The 22,513-nt window shown below is 31.6% G+C and overlaps 1 protein-coding gene across 1 annotated transcript; it reads left to right on the top strand.

Annotated features, from left to right (window-relative positions):
- The first annotated feature begins 13,104 nt into the window (after window positions 1–13,104).
- Window positions 13,105–13,614, top strand: LOC126904103 (uncharacterized). Its single transcript, XM_050682826.1, has one exon. It carries the CDS (start codon window positions 13,105–13,107, stop codon window positions 13,612–13,614), a length of 510 nt encoding a protein of 169 aa, XP_050538783.1.
- Window positions 13,615–22,513: the final 8,899 nt, after the last annotated feature.

The following is a 22,513-nucleotide window of genomic DNA, read 5'->3' as shown; positions in this document are numbered from 1 at the left end:
ATTTTTTTCTATTTAATAATATTTATTTCAAACTTGCAAGTTGAGTTAAAAGTTATGGTAATAAATTCATTTTTTTTTTATTAAAACTTTCACTTTAAAGAACAAAAAGAAGTAGGTTCAAAATGATTACTTTTAACATATTAAAAATCAATAATAATTTGAAAATAATTAATTATAAAAATTATATAATATATAATTAAAATAATTACTAATCTGGATATAATTAAGGAAATAGGAGTTGATGTTGGGTTGGGTTGGTTACATTTTTAACTTTATAATGCTATAACTCATTGAAAAGTGTACGAATCAACACAATTTTTTTATGAGAAATAATATTTTTTAATAATCCCTTTTTCATTCGACATACTTTATCTTAATCAGGGTATTAATAAGAAACTAGCAGATAATGTAGCTTTTGTAATTATCCACCAATTTCTTAGAATTAAACACTATCTACTGATTTGCATCGAAGCGTTTCTTATGATAGTGATTTTAATCACTGTCAGATTAAATCTATACTGGACCCAACTATGCAACATCCCCACTATGCCGCGACCCCACTGTGCTGGGTTTTTTTTTTTATATAGACGAATGATGTCTTTACTTATGATTTGGTATATTTTTTTTATAAATCTGACCCTTTACCTGCCCACAAAAGGGGATTCAAAATTACAACTTTTACACAAAAAATTTACTTTTTCACCTTAAATTTTGAAAATGTTCCGGAAGGTCTGACACTTTTTTATATACCTTAAATTAAAGCTAATGTAATATACTTTATCGTGAAAAAAAAATTTCGGACTTAATTTTATCTTCAGGGTGAAAATGGCTACCGAATGCTATTTTTGTGTGAAAATTTTCGATTTTGTATTTTACATTTTTAACTTTATAATGCTATAACTTATTGAAAAGTGTATTGATCAATATAATTTTTTTATGGGAAATACTATTTTTTAATAATCCCTTTTTCATTCGACATACTTTATCTGAATCAGGATATTAATAAGGAACTAGCAGTTTATGAAGCTTTTGGAATAATCCACAAATTTTTTTAAATTAAACACTATCTAAAGATTTACATCGAAGTGTTTTTTAAGGTAGTGATTTTAATCACTGTCAGATATCATTACACTTGATAAAGCTATGCCACGTCGCCACTGTGCCGCGGCCTCCCTGTGCTGGGTTTTTTACATAGTCTCACGTATAATAACCTGCTAAATTTTTTTTTAATTATTATAATTAGAATATTAATAATTTTTGTGTATACCAGGGGTGTATTTAAGGGAGATATTGGCCCCTCTTGAACCAGTGCTATCAATATTTTTTTAGTCAGCTTCTAATAAATAAGGACCTAATGTACTTTTTTTCATCATTACTTTAATTTTTAGCGAAAAAAATTCTTAACATGTTTAACAAAGTAAAAAATATTAAATAACCTACTAAAATAATTTTTGAATAGGCCTAAAGGGAATACCTCATTTACAAACGTCAACCTTATACCCAATACAATTTACTATATTCTCTTTTTGAATTTTTCTGATTTTAATAATAACAGTTTTAATATATTTTTGTTACACTGATTCTGATGTAATATTTTTTCTGCAAAACACTTATTGTGCCCGGCGTAGCCGGGTACCCCTACCGGAATCAGTGGCCTACTCATGATGACGGCCCAAAGAGTCTTACGCGAAGGCGCGTAAGGCTCGTAGGGCTCCGGGTCTGAGGCGGAGCCTAGTTATACATATATAGAAATTACACAAGTGAATTATAAGTACAATTGTTATTTTTTAATTATCTGTATCTTAAATACTAAAACATCTCAAAATATAGTTATAGCTAATTAATGTAATACACAAGAAACAGGGGCCGGGCCATCTATGTCCGATATTCTTGGCCCGATCTGTTACTGTGAAGTTCTTTGCGCAAAGCGAGGGATTAATTATAACTGGCCGGTATCCTTAATCCGTCTTAAAGAAAATATTTTAGATAGTTCACTCTCATCCTCTGGAGGCTTAGTTATTTCTATACGTTTAACCTTCAAATAAAAAAATATAAAATAAGAAATTTATAGGGTAACTAAATATTTATGAAAATAAATACCTTTTTTAATACTACACCTTTTTTTAATTCTTTTATTAAATTGTCATTCTGTTTATTTCCTGGCTACATGAAATAAAAAAATGAGCTAATTTATTGGGAAATGTGATACAAGTTATATTAGGATATCATTGAAATTAACAAGTTCATTTCTTCAAAATCAGTCATTAATCAGATAATTATTTACAAACCTTTTTCATGTATTAAAACTAAGACAAAGAGTGTATTTTAAAAATTTATGTTTCGTATTGAATTAAAAACTTTAGCAGTGATTTGTTTAGAGTACTCAATAATTAGTAGATAAAGCATTTACCTTTAATATTTTTTTACTTTTTATTTGAGCATCTTTTTGTAACCTTACATCATCACCATCCCCTTTATGCATAAAATTTAATGAAGAAGGCATTGGTGGTGGCCGAGGTATGAATGAAAAAGGTGGTGGTGGCGGCGGCGGCGGTGGTGGAATAACTACTGTAACAATTTTTTTCTTAAATAATATCTAGATTATATTAAACTAAATAGATTACATATAATATATAGTATGGACTAATACAAATTGATTATGTATAAATCAGACATCATAATTGATAAATAAGCTTGATGTTTTAATTAAAAAAATTATCAGTAATTGTTATGAATCAATTAAAATTTTATCTTTAATTTAGTTACAATTTATTCACAAAGTTAGTCACAAAAATTTTATCTAAAAATAATTTTATATAAGAAACTTTCAAATTTTTGCTGACTTAAATTATATAGTCAACTATATTAATTAGTTTAAAAAAAATGTCATAGTTTTAATAATTAAAATTATGCTAATTATTATCTTCTTAATTATTAGTATTTTTTTTCTAATTCTTAATTTTTTTGTGTAATAAACTTTCAATATGCAATGAAATGTAATTAGGCTTTAGACCAAGAAGATTACGGTGCACCAAATATTTATTCTCCGACAAAGAAATGCATATACTCTTTATCGTCTCCAAGAAGGCATACGACAATATCCAAAGCAAAAGTTTAATAAATATTCATTATATTTAAAGTTATTTAATAAATAACTTCCCACAAAAATTAGTAAAGCTAGTCGAAACAGACATTGTGGAAACATTCATTAAAATAATAGTAGGAGAAGCTAAAACCGACCCAATAAAAGTGAAATCAGATCTAAGACAAGGGGACTCTATGTCACCTGTTCTGTTTAATCTAGTATCAGAAAAAGTTACAAGGGAAACTAATATCGGACCCCAGGAAGGGATGTCCGTTGTATGTGTTATAGGAAGGATGTAGACGATTTGGTCCTCGTGGATAAATAACACGATAGCATGAGAACACTATTCGGCTGTTTGGAGGAGGCAACGAAAAAGGTTGACTTACAAATAAACGAAGGAAATAAACGAACTGGATACATACTGATGGGGAGAAGAGATAGTACGAGAATATATCCTTCCTTAAGAGTGGTTAACCATGAATTCAATCGAGTCAAACAATTACTAATATTGACCGAAAAAAATGAAACTGAAAAAGAAGTAGCAACAAGAATCCTGTCGAGAAACAAATGTCTTTAAGAACTCACAAAGATACTAGGGTCACGGTCCCTGTCGAAAGAAATAAAGATAAAATTGTAGATTACACTATTACACCTAATAATTATATACGGGGCAGAAACATGGAGATTAAGAAAAACGGAAAACAATAAATTGATTATTCTGGAGAGGAAAATTCTAAGAAAGATCTTTAGTTGAGTAAAAAACGAGGTAACTGACGGATGAATAAGAAAAGACAAAGAATTAGAGGAACTCTTTCATCATCCAAACATATTATATATAATTCAGAGTAGAAGGTTACAGTGAGCTGGTCACGCCTGGCGTAGTCAAAATCCACTACTGCACATGGTATTGACAGAGAACCCAGAAGCAAAATGGCCTCTTGGATAACCCCGTTTAAGATGGGAAGACGTGGTTAAGAGAGACGTAGAATCGTTAAATAGAGGCTCGAATTGGAAAACAAAAGCAGCTGATAGAGAGACTTGGAGGATTGATTGTTTGACAGAATGGTCCTCGTGCCCGTTAATATTGAAGAAGAAGAATGAAAAGTAATTATAAAATATATATATATTTTTACATATGTGTTAATATATAGTCATAAAAGACAAAAATGTAAATAATCAGGCACATAAAAATTTTCCCTTTTTAATATTTTATTCTAGTTATAAAAAAAATCAATTATGAATACATTTTAAAATGTAAATAAAAAGCACCTTCAGTTTTTTATCAATGTTTTTAAAGCTAAAACAATACAAATAAAGTTATTTTTACAATTGTAGTTACTATTTACCTTTTGTTTCATTCTTTTGTATAAAATTATTAAAAGATTTCTTCAGCTCGATTAATTCCGATTTTAAAAACTGAAAATCATCTATAAAGTGACATTTTAATATAAATTAAGGTAATATCAACATAACTAATGATCACATAGAACAATGTTTTACCTTCAAGTATCATCACTCTTTGCGTATTTAAATCAAATATTTTATGACCTTCTAAACACAGACAAATTATTATATGTACAAATATTGTATGTTTATTAAAAAATTTTATTTAAATATTATCAATACTAAAATACTTTTAAGGAATTACTTTTTCCTTTAGATTTTTTTATGTCTTTTTTTCCAGGATAACAAGAAACTCTATTTAATTGATCCACTTCTAATGTTAAACTACGAACTATTTCTAAACATAAAATTAAATATTGATATAAATTTATTACACATTGCCCAACTAAGAAAAACGTCAAAAAATGTTTTACCTTCGAGTTTTGTCAATCGGTCCGATGTTGCATCGCCTTTTAAAAACATAAGATTAATGGTTAAAAATAAAAAAGTTTAAATTAAATATTATACTACTTACCAAGGATTGATATGTTAATACTGTTGGTTAAAATAAATTAATTGTGTGACATTAATAAATTTTAACATGCATAACCGTCACTCGATTCTTCGCGCTCTTTAAAGGTAATATAATAAGTGCGAAGAGTATCAAGTAAATAAATAATTCTTAAAAACATATTTTTTATATTGGTAAAAAATTAGCAGACTCATAAAATCATAATGAAATAAGATATACTCGTTTGTGTTTTAAAATGCCTGACATATGTTTTTACAAAAGACGACAATTATTTAAATACTAAAAAATATAAGATAATTTTGTAAATATTCTACATTGGCTGCAATATTTACTATTGTTAAGCTGGAGAATTGAGAACTTTGAAATACTTGTAATTAAAATTTAAAGTCTTTCCTAATTCAAAAAATAGTCGAAAATCAACTGTATTTTGTTTTCAATACATAAACATTAAAGCAAAACTCGTAGCTCATACATTTATATATTTTGTACTTGTAATATTGGAAGCACTTGTATCTAAATAGGTACATTTTTATCTATTTTCAAAAGTAAGTAGTCCTTTTATTTACGGTATAATACATATTGTTTTATAATATATAAATGTCAGGACTATCAAACTCAGTTAAAAAAAAATACAAACCATTTTCCTTAGTATTTTTAATTACATCTTCCTCTGCTGGGCGGAATATTTGTATAGGTTGAGATGGGTTAATTAATTGTTTATCGAATATTCCATCCTAGAAAATTTGCTAGGTGTAATTCACATTTTACTTTTATTTTATTATTATACCGTAGAGACAATATCTAATTTTTTTCCTTCGTGGTACTTAAGCTCCGAAAATTGTTCTGATTTTTGTGTTTCTTCTAAGTTCGGTATACTTATCTTATCTTTTTTATTTTTTTTTCCTTTTAAAAAATGCCATATTGCGAGAAAACATCCGCACTTTTTCCCTTTGGATTTCATATTTAACAAGAGCAATAAATAACAACAACAATAAATAACAATAACAATATGTTTATAAAGTAGAAAACCCTGTTTTTGTTATAATAATAAAAAAAATTTGTAACCAAAAATTAACTGTAATGAATGTTTACTATATATAAATACAATCACCCTAGTAAATAAAGAGTTATTATTTTTACGAAAATTTTAATAAATTAACACCTTAAGTAATATCCTTAATAATTAAGGATATTGTCAAAAAATTAATAATTATTGATTTAAATAAATCTCTTTTTTAAAAGCAAATTACATTTTTTCAATATTCCTTATTTACCTTAATTATAAAAGCTAAAGCCAGTTACCATCATCCAGCTGTCTTTATATTTATATATTTCATTTTTATTGTAGACAAATATCTTTATAAAATCAGAAGCTATTATTTAAAAAAAAAAAATCCCAGCACAGTGGGGTCGAGGCATAGTGGAGACATTGCATAGTTGGGTCCAGTATAGATTTAATCTAATAAGAAACGCTTCGATGCAAATCTGTAGATAGTGTTTAATTCTAAATTGATAGATAATTACAAAAGCAACATCAACTTCTATTTCCTTAATTATACCCAGATTAGTAATTATTTTAATTATATATTGTATAATTTTTAAAATTAATTGTTTTCAAATTATTATTGATTTTGATTTTTAATATGTTAAAAGTAATCATTTTAAACCTACTTTTTATTGTCCTTTAAAGTGAAAGTTTTAATAAAAAAAAAAAAAATGAATTTATTACCATAACATTTAGCTCAACTTGCAAGTTTGAAATTGACATTATTAAATAGAAAAAAGAGAAAGTGTTAAGATTAATATGCAATCAGGGAATTTTATAATTACTATTTACAGTACATTTATAAGAAAAGTTAGATTTTTTTATATTTTTATCGTAATAGATCACTTAAATAAAAATCATAGTAATCACTTCTAATTAACTTTTGGCGTTTAAAAAGATTCTACAATGGAAATATTCAGAATTTAATTCATTTTAATGATTATATATCTAAAAAAACCAATAAAAAAAAAGTTGCTAAAAAGATTTACTCAATTGAGCTTACTATAAAATTTGATTATAATTGTTAAAATCCATCATTAAATTCAAGTGAAACTAAAAATCATTTTTTTTTTAATTAATGATTTATATAGCAACATGTTACAAAAAAATTATAGACTGGTAGTAGCACACACAAATAAAGTTAAAAAATTAATAAATTACAATGTAAAATTATTTATTTTTGAAGTTGAATACTGTTATCATATCAAATCTAATTCGACAATGAATACTTTAAGAATTTTAGAAATTAATAATTTTAATTGTTTGTATGGAAAAATCTGGTTAAGCTACTTTTTATTTGAATAAGGAATATTTTTTCGATTTTTAAGAGTAATAACTTAAATTAAATACGAATTGTAATCATTTGACGTATCGTTGAAATAGTAGGTCTAGTGAAGGTTGGCAAAATAAATCGTAGCCACAAAAAGAACCACATAGTAAATAAATATTAACATGAATATAAATTTCTTCTCACGAGGGAAAACTATAGTGATAGGATCCTTTATATTCATTGAAGTTATTGAATATAAATGAGATAAATATCAAATGATTTGAAAATTTTATTCTAACTCAAAAAAAAATGCAAAATATTACTTGCTGCATACGGATTTGAATTTTGTACCGTAAGCGTATTAGACACAAGTGTTCCCGACTCGGCAACTGTTCGTTGCTTTCGTGACATGATAAAATTGGCTATTTAAGCTAACTGAAATTTAAAAATTACTTTTTTGACTTTAAAAAAATAAATAAAAGCTTAATTTCTTATGTCTTATGAACTTTATTTTTTGTCAATTAAATTATAAAATATTCATGAAAGTCAGTGTATTGCTCTTATAAGATATTTTAAAATAAAATAAAATACAAAACCCAGGATTTTAACACAAAAATAGCATATTTTTGAATACTGTAGCCATTTGTGCATAGAAGATAGGTCGTCGGGACAAATTTTTTTTAAAATTTTATAGTACATGACATAAGCTTTAATTTGACATATGTTTAAAGGACGCAGTATTTCCGTAACATTTTCAAAAGTCAAGTTAAAAAAGTTAATTTTTGTAAAAAAGTTGCTATTTTAAATCTCCCCTGTGAGCAGAATAAGTGTTAGATTTTCAAAAAAAATGATATCAAATGAAAGGGAAATATCTAAGGTTTCAATACAAAAATATATTATTTTGATTTGTTAATATTTGAAAAAGTTATGGGAGTTTTAAGTAGAAAAAACATTCCGATAGAAGGTGATTTTTATCGCAAACATTACTTTTTTTTTAGTTTTTGACAGCCATTTGCACATAGAAGATAAAGTGTCGGAACAAATTTTTTTTTTCATTTTATGGTACATAAAATAAGCTTTGATTTGATATATGTTTTAAAGACGCAGTTATTCCAGAACACTTTCAAAAGTTAAGTTGAAAAAAATCTATTTTTTATACAATTTATGAAGTTTTGAACACCCCCTATATAAGGGGAAATTGTCTAATTTTAATAAAAAGTATGTCAAATGAAAGATGTACTTATAATATATTTAGAACAAAAAAATTTGTACTGATACATACATTTTTCGAAAAGTTATAGCAGTAAATTCACGATACATATTTGTTTTTAATGTTCTATTAAAACGTTCTACAATAGATGCTTTAATTGTACTATAGGTCAAGTAATGATTGATTTTATATTTTTTTACAAGCTCATTAAAATGTGAATTAAAAAATTCGTTTCCTCCATCAGTGTGCAAAAGCCGTGGTTTATAAATTTTAAAATTTTAGTCATTGCTTTGGTAACAGTTTTTCCAGATTTATTATTAAGCGGAACCGCCCAAGCATATTTTGTGAAACAATCGATCACGCAAAGTATATACTTATAACCCCTATTTAATTTTGCGAGAGGAATAACTTCTATTAAATCAGCTTCCCAAAGATCGTTTTCACCTTGAACGTTAACCCTTCTCCTAGGGAAATTTTTTCTACCCGGTTTGTGTAATTCAAACGCTATATCTGATTTAGACATGTTTAGGCAATTGTTTAATTTATCCGGCTTCTAAAAGTTCTTCGAAAATCGATATTATTTCATTGTCTAAGCCGGGTTACCAGAGTTTTTTGAAGACAGAAGTAACTTCAACCTTGACACTAGTTGGTTTGGATCATCCCAAAAAGTATACGTTTCTTTATAGTTTGTAACGTTCACCGATAACTAACCGTGAGGTTATCACCGATGAAGCACATAAACCCAAACGAAGTTGGATTCACTACTAGCCGAGGCTCTACCAGACCGGTGCATAGTGAAATTTTAAATATAACTGACACATTTGTTGTTTTAATTTACTAAGTTTTGACCTTAACTCTAGGGGAAAAGGAATTAAAAACTAGTAGACAAGTAGTATAGGCGATGATGTTCTATTTTATATAATGAGTTTAAATAAAATAATGATGCCCAAAGTACAATAAAATAAATGTCAGTTACAAATGTTCAAAATAAAATAAAATTACAAATTCTTTTATATAACATATTTCAAGTCACAGTTAAAATTATTACAAATTATTAAATGAGCTAAAGGACAAATACAATAAAAGGGACATGAGAGAGAAAATAATCTCTGACACTGCTGTATTGACTATGTTCGATTTGACCAAGGGACAGGATCGTACTTTCCAATATTGAATAAAATAAAATGGTTATCATTGCAATAATGCTCAAACTAAGAACTTGACATCGGTCAATATGGATCTAGGCCTTTTATATCGAGCCTTGAGACTGCTAAGCACGTCTAGATTGGTCCAACACATGTGAGGTTTTATTACATTCAACATAACAAAAACCCAGCACAGGGACGTCGCGGCATAGTGGTGGTGACGTGGCATAGTTGGATCAAGTATAATGATATCTGACAGTGAATAAAATCACTATCAAAAAAAAACGCTTCGATGCAAATCTTTAGATAGTGATTAATTTAAAAAAATTTGTGGATTATTCCAAAAGCTTCATAAACTGCTAGTTCCTTATTAATATCCTGATTAAGATAAAGTACGAGGGTGAATCAAATATTAACGGGACTTTTCTTTTTAACGCTTCTGAGGTGAAGTGAGCAACGTGACATCGTGATATATGTTGAGTGGGAATGTGAAGTGGAGGGGAGTAAGTTGGTTTGACTCGTCCGAACAGATCGGCCGTCAGTAGCATCATGTCTGAGCAAGAAGTTCACACGTCTGTTGAGCAACGTATCATTATTAAGTTCTTGTCGCGGGAGGGCGTAAAACCTGCTGAAATTTTGCGAAGATTGACCAAACAGTTCGCTGAAAAAACACTTTCAAGGACCCGAGTTTACGACTGGCACAAACAATTTTCCGGTGGCCGAAAGTCAGTGCAAAATGAGACCCATGCACGCCGACCACGAACAAGCATCACTGAGAAGAACATTGATGCGATCCGTGAGTTGATTGAAGAAGACCGCCGCCTTACAATATCGGAAATTGCTGCACATGTCGGAATATCGTTTGGGAGTGCCCAATCCATCATTTCAGATGATTTGGAGTATCGGAAAGTGTCGGCAAGGTGGGTTCCTCGCCTCTTGACGGAAGATCAAAAAGCAAACCGTTTTGCAGTGTGTGAGAGACTTCTGGCACGATATCGAACTGAGGGGGATGATTTTTTGAGACACATTGTCACCTGTGATGAGACGTGGGTGCACCATTATACCCCAGAGTCTAAGCAGGCAAGCATGGAGTGGCGAAATCCTGGAGAAGCAGCACCACGCNGAAAACCTGGAGAAGCAGCACCACGGAAAGCCAAGACTCGTCTTTCTGCCGGTAAAGTTCTTGCGACGATTTTTTGGGATTGCAGAGGCATACTGCTCATCGATTTTCTCCATGAACGGCGTACAATTAATGCTGCGTACTACTGCCAATTTCTCGATAAAGTGAAACTAGCCTATCGACAAAAAAGGCGAGACATGCCTATACGAAGTGCAATTTTACTCCATGACAACGCTCGGGCCCCACACAGCTGCATTAACCCGAGAAAAATTAGAAGAAATTCATTGGGCAACATTGGAACATCCGCCTTACAGTCCTGATCTGTCTCCGTGTGACTACCACATGTTTGGACCACTTAAAGAAGAACTGGGAGGTCACCGCTTTGACGACGACGAAGGTGTAGAAACGTTCGTGCGCAATTGGTTACAGACGCGACCAGTTTCATTCTTTGATGACGGAATCAAAAAGCTTCCAATTCGATGGGAAAAATGTGTAAATAGAAAAGGAGATTATATAGAAAAATAAAGTATGTTCATAATTTTTGTTACTGTACTTACAAAATTTCTAAAAATCAAGTCCCGTTAATATTTGATTCACCCTCGTATGTCGAATGAAAAAGGGATTATTAAAAAATAGTATTTCCCATAAAAAAATTATATTGATCAATACACTTTTCAATAAGTTATAGCATTATAAAGTTAAAAATGTAAAATACAAAATCGAAAATTTTCACACAAAAATAGCATTCGGTAGCCATTTTCACCCTGAAGATAAAATAAAGTCCGAAATTTTTTTTTACCATTATAAAGTATATTTTATTAGCTTTAATTTAAGATATATATAAAAGTGTCAGACCTTCCGGAACACTTTCAAAAGTTAAGTTGAAAAAATTAATTTTTTGTGAAAAAGTTGTCATTTTAAATCCTCCCCTGTGGACAGGTAAAAAGTCAAATTTATAAAAAAAATATACCAAATAATAAGTAAAGACATCATGCGTCTATATAAAAAAAAATTATATTGATATGTTTGTTTTTANCGAAAATGATATTTTACAATAATTTACCAATAGTCAATGAGCAAATATGCCAAGAGATCAGATAAAATAATCATATTAAAATATTTACATTATATTAATGTCATTTTTATAGAAACCTCGTGACAATGCACGAATAGAGGAAACAATGAAATGGACAAAAATAAAGAAAAACGGGAATGCGGTACAAAGTTACCAAATTATATTGTCATGACGTCCAGGCCGTAGCCAACAAATGAATCTTCACCCATGGCTCGATCGCCAGGACCAAAAATAACAGTTAGGCAGCCATGAGATGTTCAATATACGCAAAAATAAAATTAAGTAGAAGGCTGGAGATAGAATCAAAACGACCGGCCAAAACACATTTTAACAAATCGGCCAGACCACTTGACGGCGACGACACACATGGACCGGAAGGGAAAACAAACGCCGACATCAGTGTATGCCTCGTTGACAGACATCCGGGACCGGTTGAATAATTGACAGTACTGTAGTGGTCAGCTGGGCGTTTTGTTATCACAATGATATTTTGTTATGAACGATTGTACAACAGATAAAATAGAAAAAGGGAATGTGCGACTGCATTATTTAGGAAAATTTAATTATGTTATTACTGAATTATAATGTTCAAAATTAGTTTTTATTCACCACGAAATTAATACTCTCTAGACAATAACACCGCATTACCAATTGCCGAGCAGTTACACTTAATTATATGATGTTCACAATAACTAATTTAATTAACTCATGTGTTAAATAGTACTATTAATGATAGGTCAATTTTTTACGTCACAAGTTTTGTAAAAGTGTTTTAGAAAGCCCACCTCCAGTAGTAAACAATTACCTATAATATTACTATATTTTTTACCGCCTTTATTTATATGATTTTTATCGGCTTTCAAGTGAGCTGATGTTGTTATAAGAATTAGTTTATAAACCTCTAAGTCCTCATTTTTATAATCTTCCGGATGTTTATTAAATATAAGTTGAATTAAGCCTCGTGTTAGTGGATAAGGATTGTTGTCTATAAAGAGCAAACCATTTTCCCAATCAAAAATTACATCTCTTGATTTTCCGTACGATATTATTTCTCCTTTATCCCCTAGTTTTGGTCCATACAATTTATCTAATTGCTCTGAATTAATCTATTGTTTTTTATTTTTTCCTATATATCGATTTAATTTTAATAATAAATCATCCTCTTGCTTTATAGAGGATAAGTTAACCAAAAACAATTTATCATTTCTAAAATCATTAGGTGTTTTATAAAAATAAAAAATGGATAGATTTTATCTGAATATATTAGAAAAATATACGGATGAATCGCCTATAGAGGATTTACATTATCGTTCTTATTTACCGTTTTCAACTACAGTACTATCAAACGGTGATCAAATACGAATAGCCGTACAAAATACCGATGCATACACTCTATTTTGTGAAAGCTTTATATACATTGAAGGTGAAGTAAAAGTTAAATCAGAGACTGTGGGTAAAATAGGTATTGCGAACAATGGATTAGCTTTTTTATTTGATACAATATCTTACGAAATAAATGGAGTAGAAGTTCAAAAAGTTAAAGATCCAGGAACAACGAGTTTAATGAAAGATTATTGCTCTTATTCATTGAATTATATAAATAGTCTTCAGAACGCTTTTTGGGATCCAAACTCAACGTTCAACGATTATTCTAGTACGGACTTTAAATTTTCGGGATGTATTCCATTGACACACTTATTCGGATTTGCCGAAGACTATAGGAAAAGATTAATTCAAACTAATCATTAGCTTATAATGAATAGAACTTTAAATGACAAAGCAGTGTTGAGAGCAACAATTAATAATGGTATTACATGGGCTAACGATGAGGCAAAAAACTTTTAAAATCTAATGTTACTTTAACAAAAGTTATATGGAAATTACCAGTCGTGTGGGTTAATGACCGTGAAAAATTAAAACTGTTGAAAATTGTTGAAAACCGTAAAGATATTTATTGTGCGTTTAGAAATTGGAATCTATGTGTCTATCCAGAGTTACCTACAGAGATAACTAGTTGGATGGTTAAATCAACTTGGAACATAGACAGACCGCGTTATACAATAATAGCTTTTCATACGGCTAAATCTAGTGAATCGGGAGATCGCACACAAAAATTCGATTCATGCTCTCTAGTTAATCTAAAGGTGCATTTAAATTCATTCGAGTACCCCTATGAGAACTTTAATGAAAATTTCGATAAAAAATTAATAACTTTGATCTATCAAAACTATATCAATTTCCAACAAAATTATTATGAGAGAAAAAAATCTAAACCTTTATTCAATAAAGAAGAATTTTTAAAATATGGCCCTCTTTTTTGCATTGATTGTACACGTCAAAAAGATGACGTGAAAGCCTCAACCACAGACTTAAGAATTGATTTTGAATCATCCGTCAAATTTCCACCGTCCACTACAGCTTACTGTTTGATAATTCATGATCGTATATTACAATACAATCCATTTAGCGGTGATGTTCGAAGGTCATAAAAACTAATCAACTTTTTTTTCTTATTATTTCTTATTTATTTTAAATAATAGTATAATTTAATACAATAATTATTTTATTTTAAACTAAACAAGTTAGGGAAATCGCATTTTATAAAAACTTATAGGTATTTATAAAAATACTTATCACATAAAATATGTACATTTAATACATTATATTATGAAATTATAAAAATTATGTGTACTTTAGTAATGGATAATAAAATTTGTATTCATTATTTTTCATTTTTATTTTCCATTTTCATTTTTCATTATTTCACTATAGTAAAGGTCGCTAAAATATATCAACATACGTTTATATTAATAAATATATAGTATTCATAATGATTAAAATACGTACTTAAGCCGATAATAACCGTAAGCATGCGTGTTTATTCGGTTTGGTAAAATAACACGTTTGTCATCCATACGATTCAGAGTCATTTTCATTGTTTTTATAGTAAACACATCATGTTTAAACGACCTGATTGAAGTATTTTCTCTATATGGTGTATATGTACTATACTTAGGAACCGGACCTGTTGGGTTGCTATGAATATTTTTTATAACCTCTGCATCGCATACAATAGCCGCTTCTTTAGCTTTATTTATTTTTTCGGATGTAACGATATCTTCATCAGCAAACAAACATTGTTTTGAGTCGTCCACGGTTAAATGGTTTTTAATTACATGTCCCCGTATACCTTTTGCCTTAATCTTTTCCATACCCTCAACATCATAACCATAGGCTTTCGGTTGAAGGCTTATGAATTCTAACAAGCTTTTTTCATCACACTCATCAGACCATAAACCTGGTACTCTTTTAAGTAAATTTTGAGAGGTGACGACTTGGGCCACACAACGGATTGTGGAGTCGCCACCCTCATGGTTCCCTTGCAAAAGGAAATCGGATCGCCAACCACTTAGGCGAGGGTCTTGATCATAAAAAGAACAACACCCGGACCATAAGTGGATTTAAGAAAAAAAAAAACATAAAAAATAATAGGAAAATCAATAATATGCACTTTGATGAAACAAAGTGGATTAAAAAAAATTATATATACATATACTAAAATATAATGTGTTATTGTAGACTATTATACGCTGATACCTTGTAAATATAACAAATAGGTTTATTTGATGTCACCAGTGGTGGACATACTTTAGTATGTCGAAGACCGTTACCTTAAGACTAGAGAGAATTATTTAAAGGAAAAAAAAATAAGATACACGTGAACATTGAAGATATTCACGCAATAAAAAGATTTTTGTTGATTAAGAAAATTAAGGGGATTTTATTAAATTATTAGTTAAGTTAATAGTGGACAAAACCCGAAGGCAAAAACCACTCTGCAAATAAAGGGACAAAAGAGAAAAAAAAAAACAATTATTAAGACAAAAAAAAAATTGTAACCTACAACTTTTAAATATTACACATGAAGTGTCTTCCGAATCGGAACAAGTCCGTGTACTCCTGTATAATTTTTGTAATCTGACCGGCCGGACCGTACTTGGGCACTGCGGGAATAATATTTATATATATGTATTAAATGTACGTGACACATCACTGACCAATAACTTTATAAACAGCAATGATAAAGTCCATATATAGTTCATAACAAAATAAATTTACAACAGAAAAAGGCTCAATACATTATATTAAATAAAAATAAAAAAACAATATACGATACCCAGTCCTGGATGGGACTCATCCTAAGATGGGGATCTCGGCCCGGAAATAGCCGACGCCTGGTTAAATCAATACATGATTTTTACACAACGAACACGAAAAAAAAAACTATTATTGGCTGCACGCACACAGCAAAATATACCACGACGGTGGTTCAAAGGGAAGAGAGCACAAAAAATTCTTACACACCTGGCGAGACACAACGATGACGACGATTACGTTTGGGAGAGGGTATCGGCTTAACAATTTACAAAATATAATACAGATAAAAATATGAACAATATTAAAATTATACAGGTATTGACAGTGGTGGCTAGTGTATGTGTCATATAGGGAACGATTATTAAACTGATAAAGAATATTGTGTGTATAGCGTTCACCTTGACAGAAACAGTACAGTTCTCTGATTACACGGCCGGATATAACGTACGCGCGCCCATTAGCAAAGCAAAACAGTGAATCTATCTATATCATAAAATTCATATTTTGTTACGTTACAATTTAAAAAACAAGAATGGTTTGGCGGTAGGGACGATGTATCGAAATGTTTCAATAACTCCGGGTTCTCTTTGACTTCCGCATAAAAATCTTTAGTGAGTACATAATACACTAAAGAATCTGAATCATAAATTATCACATTTTAGACAATTATTATGATTAATATTATTATTATTATTTATTACCTGTATCACCATACATAAGCATTATTCGATCTTTGAAATGTTTTTTCATGAAATTATATTAGAAGTCGTACACCAAAGTTTTTGAAATTTCCAAGATACAGAATCCTATGTATACGGGTTTTGTGAATTCAATAATTTTATTGTCCATAACAAATATAGATAGGTTTTCGTTATATGATACGCAATGATTAAAAGTATGTTTTTTAATTAATTTAGCAGCATGTTTTGGATCGCTTACTAGCTCCATTTTTTTCTGAATTCCACACGTTCTATACACTTGCCTTAATAATAAAAAAAATATATAATATTAATATAATTTAGTAATTAGCTATAATATTATTTTCGTATTCACCAAAAACAGAATTAACCATGAGTTTGAAAAAACCTTTTTTAAAATCATTTTGAGCAGCCTGTCTCATTACTGTATTAATTTTAATATATTTATAAAGCCAAGGGGACTGATTGAATTCTAACACTTTATGCACCTGTAATTATTATCATTGTTATTATTTAAATATAAATACTATTTTAATTTTTTAATGTTACCTTTTCAACTATAAGACCATTTGCCATGGCTTGCTTTAAATTTAAATAATGTACAACATAGTTTTCTTTTCTTTCTAAAGTCGTAAGTAATTTTTTATTTCTCGAGTTAGGAGGTCATTTGGTCTCTGGAAGGAATGGAATTTCATCATGGATGTCATGAAGTTCTTTAGGATATGCAATAGTCACTTCTAAAGCGAGCCCTATGGGTGAATCATTAGGCAACTCGCGAACTCTTTGCAATACAGATTCTTGGTCTTGTTCGATCCATTTAAACCCACCGTATAACAAAAATTGCGACATAGCATATCCGTATAGATTATTTACATCTAAATAAATAATTTCAGACCTGGGTTTAGCATCATCATAACCCTTCGCTTTTGTATTATTCGCCTTAGCATATTTCAATACTGATGCTGTTAAACCACCTATAATGCCTCTTGAAATAAAAATTTGTTTTTCATAGTCAGACAAGAGTTCGAGCTTTATTCCTGTATGAAGTAACATTGCATCGAAAGAAAGTCCTGGGACGGTATAATAATAAGATGCCTCAAATTTATATTTTTCAAAATACAATCTTTTAAAATTTGTAAAAATATCAGCCAATAATGTTATATCAGTTTTTAAACCAGTATTCACCTAAATTTTTAAATTTGAAGTGTTCCCAGACTTTTTGAGTGTGTTCATAATCAGTGTCATTACAATGAGTTTCTGTTAACTCATTATAAAAGTTTTTTTTTTCAGGTAATTGTATAATATCTAGCTTATCAAAATTATCTGTAAATGAATGTAGATATACTCCTTTTCGTGTAACTAAATCCAATTCGTCTGCTGAAAAAACTTTAGCTGTTTCTACAAATAGATTTTTTTCAGCAGCATGTAAATTTTCAGTCAGTGAGGCTAAACTAGTGGCCATGAACCTAAATGTGTCGATAAATCTTATACTGAATTTATTCGACACATACTTCGAAGAACTAATATATTTTTCTTCACTTGATGGTATTAATGATATTCTATTTTTAATTAATCCTAATTGTGTTACAATAAAATGAGCATCATAGTTGCTCATGTTATGTAAATAACACGGAACAAATGTTGGTGTTTTCAGTTTAAGATTACAATTGTTACACAGAGTGTATCTAAATTTACCATTCAAGTGATTATGGTCCGCCACTTTACAATTAATCTCACTGAATTCTAATTTACATAAATAAAAATTTTGTTTCATGGTGTGTTTCATAATCTCTTCAGCCGTCATTAAATTGGCACATTTGTTTTAAGAAGCTCTTCGATTTTTAATGCTTCGTTACTAATATCATTAACATAACGCGCAATAATATCCTCAGGTTTACTGTTTTTATCACCTCTATATATAAAATATATAGAGGTTATTTTAGGTTTAGTTTGAATATTAAAACGCTGAAGAAGTTCTGTTGGAACACTGTCGGCCGCTTTCACTAAAAATCCATAACTCATAGGCATATGTTTATGAATAACATTTGTGCTATGTCCAATTTTTCTATTGGATTTTACGAGTAAACTCTCAAAGTTAGAGTATATTGAAAACGGATGCTCCTGCATTTTTTCATACGCTTCAAATTGTAATGTTGAACCCTCCTCTGGTATGACCGGTAAAAATGTTTTATTTTCGCTACAGATTTTTTATGCTCTTTTAAAGCTTCAAATCCATATTATTTATATTTTTTAACTATGAAATTGAAGCCTAAAAAACATCTTTTACAAAAAATCATTTTTGATGTATTTTTAGTCATCTGACTCTGAACTAATTTACCGAAATCCGAAATGTTTGCATAAGGATTACCGCCAACAGTGTTGGGTATTAGTAATAATTCTATATGGTTCTCTTGTTCTTCATTCACCACTTTTAACGAATATACTAAATGTTCTATATTCATTGTGACACTATTATTTCTGGTATTCAACCCATAGACATTAATAGATGTACTTTTGTTATTTTTTTCGAATATTTTAATTTCATGAAAAGGCGTTGGGAATTTTATTTCAGTAAAATCATAATCATGTTTCAATAATTTATAATTATTTCCAACAATATTTTTGTTATTTCCCTTCACGCTTTTTGCTAATACTGTCCATTTAAAACATAAATTGTCAATATTTTGTGGATTTATCACGGCTTTTTTATTTTTTATATCCCTCGATAATTCAATATATGAGTTAGCAGACAGTGGAGTATATTTGTAAACACCTAGAAGTAATCCATTAATATTTCTAAACGAATAATTACTCCCTTTGCCTGCATAATTTTCATGTTCATCATATAATTTTTCAAACTGTGTATCTACTATCTCATCGATATCGCTAGCATTAAATAATTCCACAGCACTAGTTTTAAAAGAACGTTTTTCATTTGTATTATCCTGATTGTGTATGTGGTAGGTGGCTTCTAATTTTAAATTGAATTTTATAGCTCCAAAGTTAACTAAACATTCTTTAATTTTTTCAATCAACTCGTTTCTTATTTGGAATAAAAATAATTGGTAACCATCATTGTTGTTGCAATTTTTTTTATAAAACCATAAAATATTTTTTAAATGGTTCCAATTGGCGGGCACCAGGCGGATCCGTACGGGAGCCGTATTGCTGGAGGTCCGGGGATCGGGCGCCCAGACTGACAGCCTGAAGAGCGCCCTTAAGGAGCATGACGTGCGCGTCCACCGTACGGTGATGACAGTGCCCGTCATGCTCCTGGACGTGGAGGAATAGACGGAGCAGGGCGACGTGCAGAGTGCACTGCTGGACGCCCTCCGCCGTCTAGAGGACAAGGTGCCGCCGGAAATCGGGCCCATTGTGGTCCGGCGGCAAAGGGCGTTACACTCGGGTGGAGGTGCCTGCAAGGCAGGCCCCCCGCCTCGCAGGTCTCCCACGTATTCGTGTGGGATGGGTCACCTGCAGGCTGAGGATCCTTGGAGACAAGGGTCCGAGATGCTACAGGTGCCTGGAGCACGGGCACGTGTAGCAAAAAGTAAATTTTTTGTGAAAAAGTTGTCATTTTGAATCCCCCCCCCCTGTAGGCAGGTAAAAAGTTAGATTTATAAAAAAAATATACCAACTGATAGGTATAGACATCATGTATCTATAAAAAATAATTATATTGATCCATACATTTTTTAAAATGTTATAGCATTATAAAGTTAAAAATATAAAAAAGAATTTTTTTACAAAAATCGTATTTTTTTTTATAAACTTTGATGTCTGTTTTCACAATGAAGACAAAATAAAGTCCGAAATTTTTTTTTTGTATAATAAAGTATATTACATTAGCTTTAATTTAAGATATATATAAAAGTGTCAGACTTTCCGGAACACTTTCAAAAGATCGTATAACACAGGGGCTTTTGTTTTCTCGACCGTATGATTAATTTGTTTAAAAACCTTGAGGACTGTATTTTGTCCCTCACTGTGGGTGGGGGATGCGGTGAGTGTATTTAAAGGGCTACAGCTTGTTCTGCGTTTTGAGTGAGGGGCTGTAGTCGTAGTTGATGGCCCGGTGAATGGGCGAGGTGAGGTGGAAGGTCGTTAAAAATTTCGTCATTTAGGCCGAGAAGAACGCGCTCGATTTCATTATCGGCGACGAACGAACTGGTTGTTCGCGCTGCGCGTTGTGTTGTGTGTTTGTTTGTGGGTCAACCGGAATTGTGTCTTTGAGCCAGAAGAGCGGTCTAATTTCTCCATGGCTGNCCGTATGGAATTGTGTCTTTAAGCCAGAAGAGCGGACTAATTTCTCCGTGGCTGTTGCCCGTTTCCCGAAACAGTCGGCCTATTAGGGCAACTGCTGTGCCAGTGGTCTGCTCCGCAATATCGGCAGGGGGGGGGGGGGCGTTCCGCGTTAAGCGCGCTCGCCCGCTGTCGAAAAACTTGCGGTGGTTGGGGAGGCGCAGGCGGTGGTACATTCGGCTTTAAGTTGGCTTTTAGTCTACCCGTGCGTAAGGGCCTGTTGATATCATTCGCAATTACGCGCAATTCGTCTAGAGTACGCGGACTTCGCATTTTCGCGTTGCCGTAATATTCGTCGCGTAAAAGACTAATTACACGATCTACGATCTGCTGCTTGGAACAACTGGGGCGTGCGCGCATCGCTAAACGTTGTTTATGTATAATAAATTCCGTCACACGCTGATTGCGCCCCTGTAGTGATGTCATGAGTTCGTTTTCTAGCTCGGCTTGGATGCTATTATTATCGAACGCCACGAAAAACTCCCATGAAAATTGGCGCCAGGACATGTTGTTCAACTTAATGGACTCTCACCAAGTAATTGCCGTGTCCCTTAAAAACTGTACCCCGGTTTTCACCCACAAATCGTAAAGAATACCGGATTGAGTAAGGGGTTTTCTAGCTGCTCCAGAAATTCCCTCGGGTCCTCCTCATATTTTCCCGTGAACTCAGGAGACGGAGGGCGTAAAACTGGCGGATTATTATACGGTACAGTCGCCAAATGTGTATATGAGTGGGTTGACGAGGACGGTGACAAATCGCGTATCGGTGGCACGAATGTGTTTCGCCCGAAATGTTTCGTATGTTGTGGGCGCGCGTTTGAATGGACAGTTGCTTCGTGCGTGCTCGCTCGAGGTAGTAATGGAGACGCGTGCGTGGTCTAGCCGGCTAATCGTTGTATATGGAGCGCCTCGTGTTCTTCGATCTTCGCTAAACGTTGTTGTAAAGCCGCGTTATTCTGGATCATGCTGTTCGGCTCTAACGTTACGCGGTTTTTTTCCGGCAAGTGTGCGTAATCAGTACGATTTGTGTCGACTGTTCCTCGCGTCATCTGTGCGGTGGCGAACGGGTTTAGCATGATCTCGTTGTTTAAATCGCGACTTGTAATATTGTGTGAAAGGGACCGGATTTCCTGCGTAATGCGTTCGATAGGTCTAGCCCTTTGCTGCGTAAACTATTCTCCAAAACGGCTAGCATATCGCTTTTCATCGTGGATCCATTTAGCTGTCTACAAGGGTACTCGCGCAATAGTTCCCGACGATTCATCTGAGACAAAGTTTTACCTGACATAGTGAACGTCCTTTACCGTATTTCGCGAGAATGAACAAAAATAAAACGCAGCGCTTGTTTGATTTTTTATTCGGAAATACGATATCGTCGGTCGCGAGAATACGCGCTATGTGTTCGCGTATGAACGTCAACAATGCCGGCCGTTTGTATTATTATTGTTGTTGTTGTGATACTGTTATAGTATAGCACTAAGATAATGGGT

Source organism: Daktulosphaira vitifoliae, unplaced genomic scaffold (genome assembly GCF_025091365.1).
Source record: "Daktulosphaira vitifoliae isolate Bord-2020 unplaced genomic scaffold, ASM2509136v1 Scaffold_4, whole genome shotgun sequence".
NCBI lineage: Eukaryota > Metazoa > Arthropoda > Insecta > Hemiptera > Phylloxeridae > Daktulosphaira > Daktulosphaira vitifoliae.
Note: the sequence above shows the minus strand (reverse complement) of the source record. Positions and strands in the feature narration are given on the sequence as shown.

What these genes read in the sequence shown, in the direction of transcription:
- LOC126904103 (XM_050682826.1), top strand. Translation starts at nt 13,105, where the DNA reads ATGGATAGATTTTATCTGAATATATTAGAAAAATATACGGATGAATCG.